The 14,833-nt window shown below is 52.0% G+C and overlaps 1 protein-coding gene across 1 annotated transcript; it reads left to right on the forward strand.

Moving 5' to 3' along the window:
* Window positions 1-164: 164 nt before the first annotated feature.
* Window positions 165-14,566, forward strand: TGME49_316660 (cullin family protein). The gene is made up of 14 exons (XM_002364789.2): window positions 165-1,958; window positions 2,605-2,720; window positions 3,327-3,500; window positions 4,181-4,417; window positions 5,181-5,717; window positions 6,054-6,117; window positions 6,579-6,691; window positions 7,720-7,813; window positions 8,220-8,305; window positions 8,904-9,137; window positions 9,622-9,892; window positions 10,635-10,714; window positions 11,437-11,523; window positions 12,873-14,566. Exons 1-14 carry the CDS (start codon window positions 1,874-1,876, stop codon window positions 13,119-13,121), a joined length of 2,427 nt encoding a protein of 808 aa, XP_002364830.1. The 5' UTR covers window positions 165-1,873; the 3' UTR covers window positions 13,122-14,566.
* The last annotated feature ends 267 nt before the right edge of the window (window positions 14,567-14,833 follow it).

Here is a 14,833-nt window from a genome sequence, read left to right on the forward strand (position 1 = left end):
ACAGCGAAACGTGTTTGATTGACATGGCAACGTCGAACAGTGACTCACGGAATCACCGCTCGCTGCATAGCCACTTTCTTCCACTTGCAACGCATGCAAACAGAAATGGACAGCCACAAATGGGTTGAGCGCGACGACTTCCGCGGATTTTTGATCCTTTCTCCGTAAGCATCTCCTTTTGCCACCGCGACTCTCTCCAAAGATCTGTCTCTTCTTCGTCGACGCAGTCCGTTCTTCCCGGGGCGGCCGACCAGTTCGTTCTGGAGAAACACCTGGTCACCAACAAGCAGAAGAGGTGGCGAAAGCGACGCGAAACCCGAGACTCGCGACCTGTACATACACCTCAGCAGTGTGCACGTTTCTGTGGAGCTTTCTTCAGAAGGCACCGACGCTTTGTTGGCTTTGCTGGTTTGAGGAGCTTCTCAGCCTTTTCAACTCCGCCAGTTTACATGGATCTCCACGTCGTCGGCCGTCAATGGTGGTGCAGGAAGACTCTTGAGGAGTGACGGTACCGCACGGCCTGGCGAAAAACGTGCTTTTCCCTCGCAGGGTCGACTTCCGTTTCCACGTTTTCTTTCTTTTGGTGAACTCGTCTGCAGCTCGGCTTCTACTTTCCTCGTCTGCCCTTCTTCCCTCTTTTTGCTCTTCCGTGTCTTCGCTCTCCTCGAACAGTTTCGAAATCCGTTTCCCCTTGCGTGTGAAGAGGCGTATCCATGTCTGTGACGGGGTGAGTCGCCGTCTTTCGAGAAATGAAGACGAGTCTGCGTTCTCCGACTCCAGGGCGGCCAGCGGCTTCCTGACCGCCGCGTGACCTGCCGCCTCGCGTGTTGACACTTCCGCAGGAAACTCGACGCAACCCGCCATCAGCATATGTGTATACACGATATTAATACAGACACCTACCGTACGCTTCCTGTGTGCATGCGGATGAATATCGCTATACAAGATATATATATATATATATATATATATGCACGCACTGTAAGCTGTTGTGAGTCCTGGGGTTCCTGCCTCGAGTGTTTTTTCTCTCGTTTTCGAGGAGGAAAAGGTCCGTGGGCTTCGCCGCACTCCGCTTCGGTGTCTTGGTGCCTGCTGCCCTCTGTATGACGCGTCCAGTCCGGCCTGCAGGGTCGATCGGGCGCGCGCATGTGGAAACCACCGCAGGGATGAGGACACGAGGAACTCGGCAAGCAACAGAACTTCAAGGCAAAAACCAAAGTGAAAAGTAAACCTGTCGACAGATAGCTGGCGACGAGGAAAGAGAGGTCCGGTCTCTGGACAGCGGCTGTGCTTCCATCGACCACGAGGGGTTCAGGAAAGGGTCACAGGGAGAAACGAAACGTTTTTTTCTTCAGGAGGACGCCCAGGACTTCGCCTTCTCAGACCTACACGCGTTAGCATGCTTTTAGTTCCGACTTCCTCCCTCACTGCTCTTCTTCCGTCGAATTACGCCTTTTTCTGTGTATGCTCTTCCGCGCCTGCAAATCTCCTCTCCTCTTCCTCTTGCGCCTGCTTCCACGCTCTCATTTCTCTCCGCTCGGCTTGGCCTCCTACGGACCGCCAGCAGAGCCGAATGTTTGCCCCCGCGGTTCTCTCGGCGGCGCACACACCACCATCCTCGACGTTCTCACAAAGGATTTCTCGACTCAGGCTGCCAAGTCACGAACCATCCATACGAGGGCTACGTCCCCCTGTCCATCGAAGCTGATACTCGGCCGTACATATACATACACTTATATTTGTATATATATATATATATATACATTACATGTATGCATCTACACGTACATGCATATGTGTGTATGTATGTGTCTATGCGCGTCGGTTGGAGGCGAACTTTGTGGCGCAACGTTGAGTTCTCGAGCGAGAGAAGATGCCGTCTGCGACGCGAGATGGTTCCCTCTGGCCTCCGGAGTCCAGCGAGGTTGTCAAAGTGTCGATTCAAGGTTTGAGGACTGGTAAGCGCTCTCGAATGACTTCATGCCGACTGTCGTTTGCATCGGAAGTCGACGTCTTCCCTCAGTGGGAAACCCCGCAGGAATTTCACTGACCCACTGTCCGCGAAAGGCTGTGCTGAAGCACGGCCTTTTTCGTCTCTTTTAGCTGCGGAGACTCTTGTGTACCTCGAGCCAGACATCAGAGAATACGAAGGGCGGTCGATCGGTTTCCGGAAAGTTCCTGGTTCACCTCGGGACCGAACGGACCTGTCCTCTTCATCCTTTCAATCCTTCCTCCTTTCCTCGGTGCATGCGCTGCCGGATTGCCCACCTGGAAACACATCCCAGTCTGTTTCTCCGTCACTCATCGACACAAACGCATGCTGCCGCATCTAGAGATAAATTCGAATACTATCTGTATACATATATATATATATATATGTATATATGTATATATATATATAAATATAAATACAACCGCATCTGTGAGTGTAACTGGGGGTGTGTCGGTGTGTGCAGTTACTGGAGTGTGTTTTTGTAGGGAGAATCCAGAACGACAGCAGTATTTCTGATCTGTGTGTATCTGTATATGCGTCTGTAGATGTCTATTTGAATGTCAGTAAACGCGTACATCTGTGTCCGTATTTGCTGATTTGTTTGTTTGCAGAGAAGCCGGAGCCGTGGCCAGAGACGTTCAAGGAGTGCGAGAAGCAGGTGTCGGTGCTGATGGAGGATGTCTTTGAACGCACAGGGCCTTTGCGAAACAGGCAGGCGCTCTCTCTTGTGAGTTTTTACAGGGGAAACTGTTTGTCGAAACCGCGGTTCCTCGGTCTTCCCCCTAAGTGAGATTCCCCGTGCTTCTCGCGTTTTTCCTGTCACCTCGCTGAGGTTTTTCTCCTGACTTCCGTCGTCGGGACAAAGCCAGGACCCGGCGCGAATGCCGTGTCTCGCTCCGCAGCGCCGTTCGTCCGTTCGCTGTCACACTGCTCGCTTCAGTCTCCCCTTGCGACGGCATCGTGGCTGGTCGCACTGCCTGCATTCTCGCAAGAGTCAAACCGTCCAGTCGAGGTTCAGAAGTCACCTAGAACTGCCGACGCGTCAGGCCGAGAGTGGGCGCGAGAACGCTTTTCCAACTGCCGCGTCCGATGGCGTTTTGGTCCGTCGCCTGTGGAAGGACCCTCTCTCTGAGCGTCGCCGCCGCATCCAGGCCTTCTCGCGCCAGCAGTCTGCTTCGACGCCTTGCCTTCTTCTCTCTTCGTGCTTCTCTGTTTTCCTGCTCTCTTCTTCTTCGGTCTTTTTCGCCTCGGGATGTTCCTGTTTTTCTGCGTTCTGTCTGCTTTCGCGCTGTCGCTGACCGCGCGGCCGGTCTCCTCTGCGCGCTGTCTGCAGATGATCGAGGAACTAGTGCTGGAGGGCCAGGGCGCGCAGCTGCTCTCGCTTTTCGTCACCCACGTGGACTGTCGAGTTGCCAAAATTCTCTCGTGCATCTACGGAGCCTTGTCGCCGGACCTCGCCTTTCTGCATACCGTCGCTGACGGCTGGACGTCCTTCCGGCGAGCTCTGGTGAGGAGAAAGCGTCCTTCCGGGACTCTCGAGAGCACGCACCGGTGTGACGCGCGTAGCTGCGCCGACAGCGACACCCCAGATCTGGCTGTGAAGTGAAGGTTCGCTGCAACTCTACGAACTCTACGGACTCTACGAACTGTACGAACTGTACGAAGGGACAGTGTTTCGTATCAGACGCCGACGAAGGAATTCCAAGGTAGCAACGAAACCACCACGGTGTCCTGAGATCCGTCGTCTTTTCTTGTTGCAACCGCGTCTGGGGTCGCATCCCTGCATATGTGTGTATGAGTGTGTGTGTCTGTTTATCTTTGACTGTTCTGCGACGTTCTCGGCGGAGACTCCGTGTGATCGAGCCTGAGGTTCTTCTCGTCTCCCGACCGCGCCGGAGAGGCGTCGCCGTTCTTCTCTGTCTGTGGCTACTCGGAAAGCGAACGGGAAGTGAAGGAGCGCAGGCTGCTTGAAGGCCGGAGAAAGTGGACGAGAAAATGGAGGGGAACTTCGACCGGAAGGTCGTGAGCGTCGACGGCGGCTCGTTGCAGAAGAAACGAGAGAGCGAATCTCTCTTTCTGCGTCGATGGGTGGTGGAAGACTGCCTCTCCTGTCAACGTTGAAGAAAGCTCTTTCCCCTCCCCCCTTCACCCGAGTGTCTTAGTGTCGCTCTTGTCTCTTCTCTGCAGCACCTGGTCTTGCAGGTCTTTGCGTTTCTGGAGCAACACTTCGTCGCCTACTCGAACGAAGGCTCGCTGATCGACGTCTCGGAGGCACTCTGGCTGAGTCGCCAGAATGAACTTGGCAAAGACTTCGAAGCTTCTCTTGTCAACGCCCTCCTCAGGGCAATCGAACTCCACCGAACTGGAGACGTCGCCTGGCAAGACGACATTCGCACTGTCACCTCCATGCTCTCCTCTCTCGGGGTAAACCGGGAACAATACTCATCGCTCCTCAACACCCGCATGTGCATGCATGTATTTATACATATTTACACACATGTATACATATATACTTATGTATACATCTGTCGGCGGCTACAGTGTGTTTTTAGGTCTATACATCTACCTTTCGGTTCGTAACGTTTCTACTTAGGTTTATGATCACATGTATGCATATATATATATATTATGTATATATATATATATATATATTTCGGTGAATAAGTGGTTTTCATCTAGAAATCGATAAATATATAGTCTCACTGTGGTAGTGCTAGTTGCATGTAGAGATGTTCGTAGATGCTCTCGATGTGTAGATTGGCACGTAGCGGTCGGTAGCTGGGTTTATTGATGTATTGAGGAACACTATAGAGATGTAGATTAACAGCCGCCGGGATAGGTGGAGTAGTGTCTGTAGATCTTTTCTCGTATTCACTTTTGTTTTGACAGCCACCGATTGTCCGCGGGGGGGGAGGGGATGGGATTCACAGTTCGGTGATCGACTCAGAGGGTCGCCTCAGTGGCTGCTTCGTCTTGTTTTAAATACTCTTCTCTTTCTCTCCTTGTTCCTGCCTCGCTCTCCATTGTGTCTCCCTTCCTCCTTCTCTTGTCGCATGTCTCTGTTTCTCCTTCTCTTGTCGCATGTCTCTGCTCTGGTTCCGTCGCGGTCCACCTCCGGGTGCTCGCGAGCTCCGCCTCTGCACGTCTCAGTCTCTTCGTTCCGTGTCTGTCCGGCGCGTATCTGCAGGTTTACCACGACCTCTTCGAGCGCCGTTTTCTTGAGGCGTCTGCGGAGTTCTACGCCCGAGAGAGTGCCGAGCTGTCTGTCGCTCTGACGGTCGGCGAGTACAGCAGTTACGCGGAGCGCCGCTTGCGCGAGGAGGACGCCCGAGCGTCTGCGTTTCTCTCGGAAGCGTCTCGCGAGCCGCTGCTCGACCTGGTGCGACACCACCTCGTCGGGGAACAAGTCGACGTTCTGTCGGCAGTCCCCAGTTTGCGACAGCTGGCCGAGACGCGGCAGACAGCGCAGCTGGGTCGTCTGTACACCCTGATGAGTCAAGTGGGTCAGCTGGATCTGCTGCGTCTGCGTTTTGTCGACGCGGTCAGAGAGTCTGGCTGCGAGCTCCTGCGCCAGCTGCGCGAGTCGGCGAACTCGGCAGAGAAGAAGGACCGAGAACTCAAAGGACGCGAGTTCACGGCGCAGCTGTTCGCTCTCAAAGACTCGCACGACCTCGCCTGGATGCAGGCCTTCAACCGAAATCCGCAGTTCAGTCTCGGAATCAAGGTGAGCGAAACGCGAGAGAGAGCGGGGAAGGAGGAGCCTCGGGGAGAGGCAACTGAGGAGAGGGATGGAAGGGATGGACGCGCAAACGACGGGGGGCAAACGAGAGAGAGAGGAAAGCGAGACGGCGGAAGCAGAGGGGGAGATAGAAGAGAAAAAGGAGGAGAAAACGAACAGACGGGAGGCAAGAACGGAAGAGGAAAAAAGAAGAAATGAAGAGAGACATTCGATGTCGACGGAGAAGAGCCGTGCGATATGAGCATGGGGACAGCAGATCCGTAGATTCGCGCATGCACAAAACAGTCCTGTTTCCTTCTTGTAAATGGACTTCTTCTCCAGGAAGCATGGGAGAAATTTCTTAACCAGGATGTTGAATCCTCACGAAAAATCACGCGGTTCTTAGGTAAGCGAGTCCTCGTTAGCCACTCGGAGATTAATCTTTTTTTTTCTCTGGATGATACGACGACGCTTTCTTCGGTGACCGGTCGAGAGAGGACAACCCATACAACCTTTTGCGGTCTTTAGTACGCAGTCAAGCATCTGAAGACAGACTCTTCAGAGGCCTTCCTCTGCTCCCGCAGGAGAAGCAGAGTCTTTCCTCGTTTGTCTACGTGTAGAGAGGGTCTTTGATACTTTCTATTTCTTGAAAACTCGCTTTTCTAAAGAGTCGGTTTTCCTTAGAAATCTCATCTTCCTGGATTCTCTTCTTCTTGACGGAACATGTTGCTTCGAGTTTCCTGTCTGCCTCTGTTTAGTGCCTATTTGGAGTGTGTCGACGGCGCGCTGGAGGGATGTCTTCTGGGGGACTCTGTGTTGAACTTCAGAAACGAAGGAGACGCAGATGTCCGTTTTTTTTGCATGCAGCGAAGCGATGCGACTGTCTTTTGAGAGAGACAAAGTCTGCAGAAGATCTCGAAAAAGAAATGGCAAAGGTGATGGTGATTTTCCGGTACCTCGACGGGAAAGACTATTTCGAGGTAAGGTTCAAGAAAAACTCTCTTTCCAGTGTAAGAGCCATATTGGTTTCTATTTTCGTTTGCACAAGGGAATCCCTTGCATTTGTCCTGCATTTCACTGGAACTGCGGAAGCTGCTGAACGGTCTTCCTCGCTATCGAGAACGCTGGCTGTTTTCGGGAGCTGGAATCCGGAGTGCATGTCGAGAGACGGACAATTCTGCTCATCGTTCCAGTTTTCTTTCGCCGAGGGGTGGTAGTTTTCTGGAAGCTCCGACTGAACTCCCTTCGGGAGGGAGCTGACGCGGTGGACTTCGGCATCCGGAAATCCACTTTTGGGGGAGCTGAAGAAAAACGTGATGCTCGAGCCTCTGCGTGGATCCCCCGTCCGGGAGTGAGGCACAAGAGAGCAGCGACTCTGCACTGCAGAATGTGTGTTTCGCTCCCGACGTCGTCTCTGGATTCGGTCTTTCCTCGTCTCCACAGAAAACTCTGGAAAAGTCTTGACTTTCAGCGTACCGGAGTCCAGTTGTTTCTGATCGGTGGACGGTTCTTCTTCTCCTTGAGTCCAAGCACGGGTGCTGTCGAAGCTTCAGTGTCTGCTTCCACTTTGTCCGTCGGGGAGGAAAGATGCAGACTGCGCGTCTTTTGGGTCAGAAGAACTGGGCAGCGAAACTCACGCCGACCAAGGCGCAGATGTTTGCGCGGTCGTCATATGTCCACTTGGAGAGAAGCGGCCGGTGAATACGCAGGACGAGGGAGGTTCGGAACGGGGGAGGGTAGAAGGGATTTTGGCGGACCGTAGTTCTCTGTGAACAGAGGAGACAGAAAGCTTCGAGGTCCACGTCGCGTAGAACCTGGGGACGGCAAGTCGAAGAATCAGAGACACTCGAGTTTTCCTGGGGCTGCACAAGGACTCAAGTTCAAGCAGCCGCGCGAGGTCTCAAAAGCCTTGACGAAAAAGATTCGTGTCTGGGTGCATGCAGAGCGTGGTGAAGGCCTTTCTCACCTGTCTCGCGGCCTGATATCTTTGTTTCCTGTGTTTCGACAGGAATTCTACAGAACTGACTTGTGCAAGCGCCTTCTGACGCGGAAGTCCGCGAGCGACGACGCAGAAAAAGCGATGGTCAAGCAGCTGAAAGACGGTTCGTCTCTGCGCACACACTGTGAACGTGCAGCGTTTCTCGATGCGTCGCTCTGTGTACTTTTCGTCGATCTCTGCTCGCGGCCGGATGGGACCTTCCTGCCCCTCCGTCTCCCGGTTCAAATCTGAAGCTGTCGACTCGCAGTTTTCGCAGCGGGAGATGGAGAGAACGGGAGAGAAGCAGAAAGACAGAGGTGCAGAGAGGCCGTTTAAAGAGAACGACAGAGAAGCACGCGGTAGAGAAGAGAGAAAAAAACGGACAGTGGAAACGGAAGCGAAGGAGACAGGCGGAGACAAAAGGCGAACGACTACACACGGAAAGAAAGACAGCGAACAGGCTTCCACTGGTTCTCGTGTTTCCATGTTTTTCTCAGCGTTTCTCTTTGTCTTTCTCTTCTTTCCTTCAGAGTGCGGCCAACAGTACACACACAAAATGGAGAGCATGTTCAATGACGTTCACTTGTCTCGACAGACCATGGCTCTTTTCAATGCTGTGAGGCTCCATCCCTTCTCAAAACATCGCTTTACTCAATTTTTCTGTAGAGGTCTTGGTTCGCGTTTTTCATGACTGGAGTCGGAGTTTGTGTTACCTTGTTCAAATGTCTATCGACATACGTTTTTCTACATATATATATATATATATATATGCCTGTATATATGCGCCTGTATGTATCTACATATACCTATATATGTATATATATGTATATATATATAAGTGAATTTGGATATTTGCGTGTATGTGTCTGAAAGGTTCGTTTTGTATAGTTTTTATGTGTGTGCATGTGTACCGTGGTTGTTCTCAGTTTTGTTCAACTGCGTTATTGCGCTTCTTAAATAGCGGTATGTTTCCAGAGGAGGCTTCTTTCCTTCTTTTATTCACCTCGTGTGTGCCCTGTCTCTCTCCTTGTTCTCTCCTAGTTGTGGCTTCCCCCACCCCAGGTGTTTGCGTCGTGGTTTTACGTGGATTGTGCATTTCCGTTGTTTCTTGGATCTCTTGTTCGCCTCGCTCGAGGGTCGCAGCGCCTGTGGAGCATGTCGTTCTTCCGCGTTTCGCCTCACTGTGAGTCTTCACTCTCGTCTCGGCTCCGCAGGACTCTGCTTCTCAAGAGGAAGTTGCGAAAACCGGAGTGAGTTTCGACGTAGCAACCTGCGCAGCGGGCGTATGGCCTCCGAGCGCGCCGACAGAGAAGCTGATTCTTCCCCCGATAGCGGAAACGCTTCGCCAGGTCTTTTCGAATTTCTACAAAGCCAAGCACCCTGGCCGCAATCTCTCCTGGATCTCCTCGCTCGGCGCCTGCGAAGTTCGCGCAAACTTCTCAGTCAACGTGAGGACGCAAAAAACGAAGAACAGCGATGTGAACGCAAGAAACAGAGAACGGAGAGGTCGTAGATAAACGAGTGAGAGAAGAGAGAGGTCGTAGAGGAAGGAAGAGTCGTAGAGGAAGGAAGAGAGAACGGATGGATTCAGCAGAAGGAGAGGGGACAGGATAGCTTCAGCATGGATGGGGTATGTTGAAAAAGAAAACGAGAGGAGGAGAGGCGGTGTGGAAAAGGTGAGAGAAGTCCTGGTTTGAGTGTGCGAAGGACGAGAGGATCGCGAAGAAAACGAGAGACGCGTTTTCATGATCGAAGCTGTGAGAGAACGACGGTGGGGTCGCGTTTCTTCTGTTTTGGCAGATTCCTCGTGTTTCTGTGTTTTTTCATTTCTTTCAACTTTCTCTCTTTCGTCGTCTTTCCAGCATTTCGTGGTCTCCTCGCGTTCGCTTGTCTCATGCCTTTGCGTCTTTGTCCACATATGTTTCTCTCCAGTGTTTCGGCTCGTCTTCTTCGACCTCTTCGTCTTCTTCGACCTCTTCTTCCTCTTCGACGTCTTCGTCCTCTTTGACCTCTTCGTCTTCTTCGGCTTCTCCGGCGCATGCACAGGAGCAGTCTGAGGAAGAAGACTCTCCGGGGTCTGTGCATGCGCGGGCATGGCCAGACTACTTGTTCAAGGTGTCGGAGTCCCAGGCGTGGATTCTCCTTCTGTTCAACGAACGCGACTCGATGACGGTTCAGGAGATCGCCGAGGCGACAGGCTTCGGTAAGGAGCGCGCGAAAGGAACTCATACGTAGAGAGCGATCCCCAGACAGAGGGGCGGACAGGAGGGAACGCGGGAGGAGACGATGCGCGAAGAAGTCGAAACACACGTCTGACGGTTTCCTACTTTTTCCTGAAGAGGAGGACGGTCTGCGCAGAGAGTGGAACATGAGAGGGTCGCGCGCGGCTCTGTACACGGGGGCAGCGAAGCGAGACACTGGGACGCGAGAGAGAAGAGCAGGTCGGCGTTGCTCCGGGGAACGTAACAGAGTCTCTGAAAGTGCAGAGGCCGAGAAGAAGGCGGAGCCTTGCCCACCTGACTGGTGCCGAATCCTCTGGCTCTGGAAGTTCGTCCGTCACGACCGAGACAACGCATCGACAAAAGAGGTTTCTCGGTTTCCACCAACTCCCTTTTCCGCGCTGAGGAGACTGAACAGGACTCCAATCAAGAGCTGCGTCAAGCTCAAAACGAGACCACGGAGTGAACTTCTCCCCTTCTGTTGAAAGAAGCAGCAGGAAGTTCGGTGGGGTCGACGCCTAGCATCTGTCACTGCTTTGAAAGAGTGGAGGAACGGCCTACGAAGCAGTGGAACGAGCACCCGTGTGTGAGGTTGTTCTGTCGACCACCGAGTTTCGTTGTGACCGTTGCCGTTTTAGTGTTTGCGCTTGCTCTCCAGTCGGGAACTCCGTCCTTGCTGGCGCATCCAGTCTCCAAGTTACTGACTCCGCGTCTCTGTTTGCGCAGGATCCGACGAACTCCAGAGACAACTCCTTGCACTGTATGTGAACAAAGCGACGAGGATTCTCTTGCGCTACAAAGACGAGGTCAGTCGGCGACTCGTGTCATTCCTCGACTCGTGTCATTCCTCGTCTTCTTCAAAGGCCAATAAACACCCTGGAGAAAATCTACGCCAACCACTCACTCTTGGAGAACCTTCGAGTCACACTTGGACAGCGTAGTCCTCGTACGACGGGTGCACTTGCGGGAGTCTTCAATTTGAGCGAATGAGTCCTGGTTTGCAGCGTGTATCGTTTCACAGCGCATACTGTTTGCTTCCGTGGTCCTCAAGGGTATTGTTTGTTACTTCGACCCTTCCTGAATCGAGTGAACCGGGGATTTCTACTCCGTCGTTCCCTCTGTTTGTTTCGATTCCACTCGAAAGGCGAACAAGCAGTGGATGACCTTATTCATATGCGCAAATGACTGTACGAAACCTCCAAGAGTCCAGTGTCTCTTTCGCTGGGCGCCCTGACCAAAGACCCCTGAGATCGTGTATTGGTGCCAGAAAGGACGGCATCTCATCGATGCATGCCAACGTGATCAGGCATGCATGCACGTCGTGTTTTCTGTGGGTCTGGGTCAACGTGATTTTACTGGAGTTCTGAGAGGACGTCTTCGCGAGAAACAGAGTGGCTTGCGGACGCGCTTCTTTCCTCGACACGGTGCGTTTTTTGTGGGCGCGCGCTTTTTCCTCCCATTCGCGGTTCTTGTCGCCTCTCGCGGGGGGTCAGGGATCGGATCCGTGTGTTTTCCGGTGTACGTACAGCACGAAGAGCGCTACTCGGTGAACTGTGACTTCCAGTCCAAACTGCGCTGCATGCACGTTGCGCAAATTCAACTGACGACTCACCCGGTAAGCGAACGACGCGCTTTGTGTTCTCTTCCACGTGGAGAGGGCGCCTGTGTTTCATAGCGTCCGCTTTTCTGGGGACTACAGACTACGAGGAAGTGGACATCTGCCGTAGTTCGTCTGTGGTCACCACGGGATGTTACAACGGAATACCGCGTTCTCTGCCGGAGTTGTGTTACGTACGGTCCAGGTGGAGACAGAAAACTTCATGTTAGAGCCGGAAACGCACAGTCGAGTAATTGGCTCGAATCCTCAAATCGTACCATGATATGAGATGACGTACATGAGCGCGAAGGGCCGATTGTATCCCCGTTTCCCCGCAGAAGCATTTTTTCGGCGTCCAGCGTTCCTGCATGCGCCGAACAAACTCTTTCTCGAAAGTGCGTCTGTCGTGCATCACCATGTGTGCATGCATGCGTTGATGTCCGGGGTAACTGCAGATTTATGTTCGTTTACTCTCGTTCGTAGTCTTCTCTGCTCAAATAGGAGAGAAACAGAGGAGGATCTCTACGTCGACGGCCACACAGAAAAGCAATTCAACTACTTGTGCACCTGCCTTGACAGATGCGCAGCTGTGCTTCGTACGCAGCTCCATCCGCAACCGGTCGTCTATTGATATTTATGTCATTTCCATGTCGGTGAAATAGCAGTTACGATGCAACTTGGTTAGCCAGGCGACCTCACGTCTGTTTTGGAGACCTCTGTTTTACTCTATCCTGAGCACATCGTTGTCTTCTCGTTTGTCGGCCTATTGACCAGTGAGTACTGAGTAAACATGTGCAACAGCCGTCTTTTCGGTAGAAGAGGTATAGTCTTCAAGAAGAGATTGAGCCCATGGCTATCGCGCTGAGTCGTCTACCTGTGTCGCGTTCTGGAAAGTTCAGATGTGGATCTCAGTCACGCATGCAACTGCTCTCCCCCACCGTTTGCGGTGCATGCGGGGGGATGGGCTGCTGTTGCTCGTCTGCATGTAGACTCACATGTGTAGGAGTGGCTGAGAGTTGCGGTTTCGTCGCACACCACGGAGACTACCAAGTCATGGTTGGCTTCCAAGGATGCACTGGAGTCTGTCTGTATCTGTGGATCGCTCAAGGAAGTGTACAATATTCATATGCGTGTATGTATATGTATATGTATATACAACAGAGCCTTCTGAAGCCTGAGCACATGCGACAGTGGTATCTACCATGCCTTGCAGCACAAGAAGGTCACTGCGACTCAGCAGCCAAAAGTACGAGGTGGATTCAGATGCGGAGCAGACTGTGGGCGCATGCGTCTCCGTGGCATGAACGTGACCGAGGGCGTTTGTGTAAAATGCGCATGAGAAGGCTTGTGGTAATGTGTGTCTTCAGAAAGAGGAAATTGCAAAGGTCGAGGCGCGCGTTTCGCAAGACCGCGACCACCAGATCGACGCGTGCGTCGTCAGGATCATGAAGGCGAAGAGAGAACTGAGACACAGCCTTCTGGTTGCGGAGGTGTCTAGTCAACTGTCTTTCAAATGTGACCCTGCGATGCTGAAGAAGCGAATTGAAGCTTTGATTCATCGCGAATACCTGAAGCGGGATGACAGTGATCACAATATCTACCACTATGTCGCGTAAAAGGGGAGTTTTCCACTCTCGCGATACACCCGTTTGACTGTCTGGACGCTGAGGTGCACTGGGCATACACCGAGGGACACCGAAGGCATGCAAGGTCATCGTGGAATCACACACAGCAACTCCCCCATCAACGAATCGCACCTGTGCATCTTAGAAACGCAGTCTTAGCATGCAAATGGATCACCTACATGCCTGTTCCAGAGAGAAAACAGACATTGAAATACATATATATATGCATATATATGCATTTATACATTTACGTATATTTTATATATATATATATATACTTGCGTATTTGTCACAGGGTGCGGTCATAGAAATTGGGTGTGGAGGCGAGAGTTGTATAGAATGGAACATAGGCGCAGGCGTCCCTGCGTGCAGACCGTGGAGTATGCGATGTTTTCGGTTCACCGTAGGGTGTTTTCTGTCATCTCAATGAAGGCTTTTAAGGGACAGAGTCCAGCTACATTCCGAAGTTTCTTTTTGTTTTCGTTGCAAAGACACTCACACGAGTACGGCGAATGTCAAAAAAGTGTGATGAGCACTACGTGTAGGGGAAGGAAAGGAGCTCATGAATGCATTCGAATGGCGCATTCCTAGGTTTATGCAAACATGCTTTTTCTGGGGAGTACACAAAAATAGAAGCAAAGGGAGAGAAGGAGCTGGTGCATGCAGTGTGAATGCCAGGGGGAAAGAGAGGATCGTTTATATGTCTTGTAGATCATGAGGGGGGAACGAGATGGATGCGTGCGCTGTAGACGCTAAAGAGAACTGTTTTGGTCATGAAGGACAGAGGATCCACGGGCATGCAGCGAATGAAAAGTAGGATGGCACGAGGATCGACAGGCGAAGGTGAGAGGCTAAGGTTCAGCGAATTTCGAAGACACCACGATTTCAGATAGACTGCTACGTTGATATCAACCCCCATACGGATGAACTGAGTTAAACAATACGGGGCTGAGCTGTAAAACGGAGCTCGTGGAGGATTCGAAGGAGGAGCAAGGTTCATGGTGCATCTCTCGTATTCTTTACCACATGTCAACACCGAGTTTCTACGGTCTCCACGTTGTTAGTTCCGACTTCTTTCAGCACACTCAGAAGTCTGGAAAAACGAGGTGTGACTGGGGCACAGAGAAGGAAGGTGAAAGGAGGAGGAACTGCGCCGCAGGGAGGACGAGTCAGGTGTCACTGAGAAGTGAATTTTTGCCAGAGTTCTCGTATAAAGAGCTGAGCTCGTGAATGGTGGACGTGTGCGCTGGTGAGGTGTTTGTGTGACTTCCGACTTTCTAGAGAAAAGCATGTCAAACCACACAGCCCGGGTCCGCAGACTGCCAACATGGTTTCTGACTTGAGGGATCCGAAAGAATTCCTCTGCTTCTCGAGGTTACTCCCCTTAGACGAGTGAAGAGTGAGACACAAAAGGCGACGATATACGGTCACCCGGCAACAGGCAGGCAGACAGCAGGTAAAGAGGATTCGAGAAGCATCTATAATTTTATGCATGTAGACCAGAAGCTACTAGAGAAAACAGGTGATACCGAGCTTCTCTGTTTCTGCTGTGTATTGGGACATGTTTCTTGTATAGGTCAGTCAGGTTCTCAGACACCCGGACTGGGAAGACTAGTGTTTAAATACAGTGAAGAGTCTGTAGCCTTTTAATTTTAGTTTCACCAATAGAGAAACCTTGAAAAGAGTGTCGGCATTCGCTTCGT

This window comes from Toxoplasma gondii, chromosome XI, assembly GCF_000006565.2.
Source record: "Toxoplasma gondii ME49 chromosome XI, whole genome shotgun sequence".
Lineage (NCBI taxonomy): Eukaryota > Apicomplexa > Conoidasida > Eucoccidiorida > Sarcocystidae > Toxoplasma > Toxoplasma gondii.

Coding starts and splice junctions, on each gene's coding strand:
- TGME49_316660 (XM_002364789.2), top strand. CDS start 1,874: ATGCCGTCTGCGACGCGAGATGGTTCCCTCTGGCCTCCGGAGTCCAGC. Junction 9,138..9,621: donor GCGCAAACTTCTCAGTCAAC/GTGAGGACGCAA, acceptor GTTTCTCTCCAG/TGTTTCGGCTCGTCTTCTTC. Junction 9,893..10,634: donor CGCCGAGGCGACAGGCTTCG/GTAAGGAGCGCG, acceptor CTGTTTGCGCAG/GATCCGACGAACTCCAGAGA.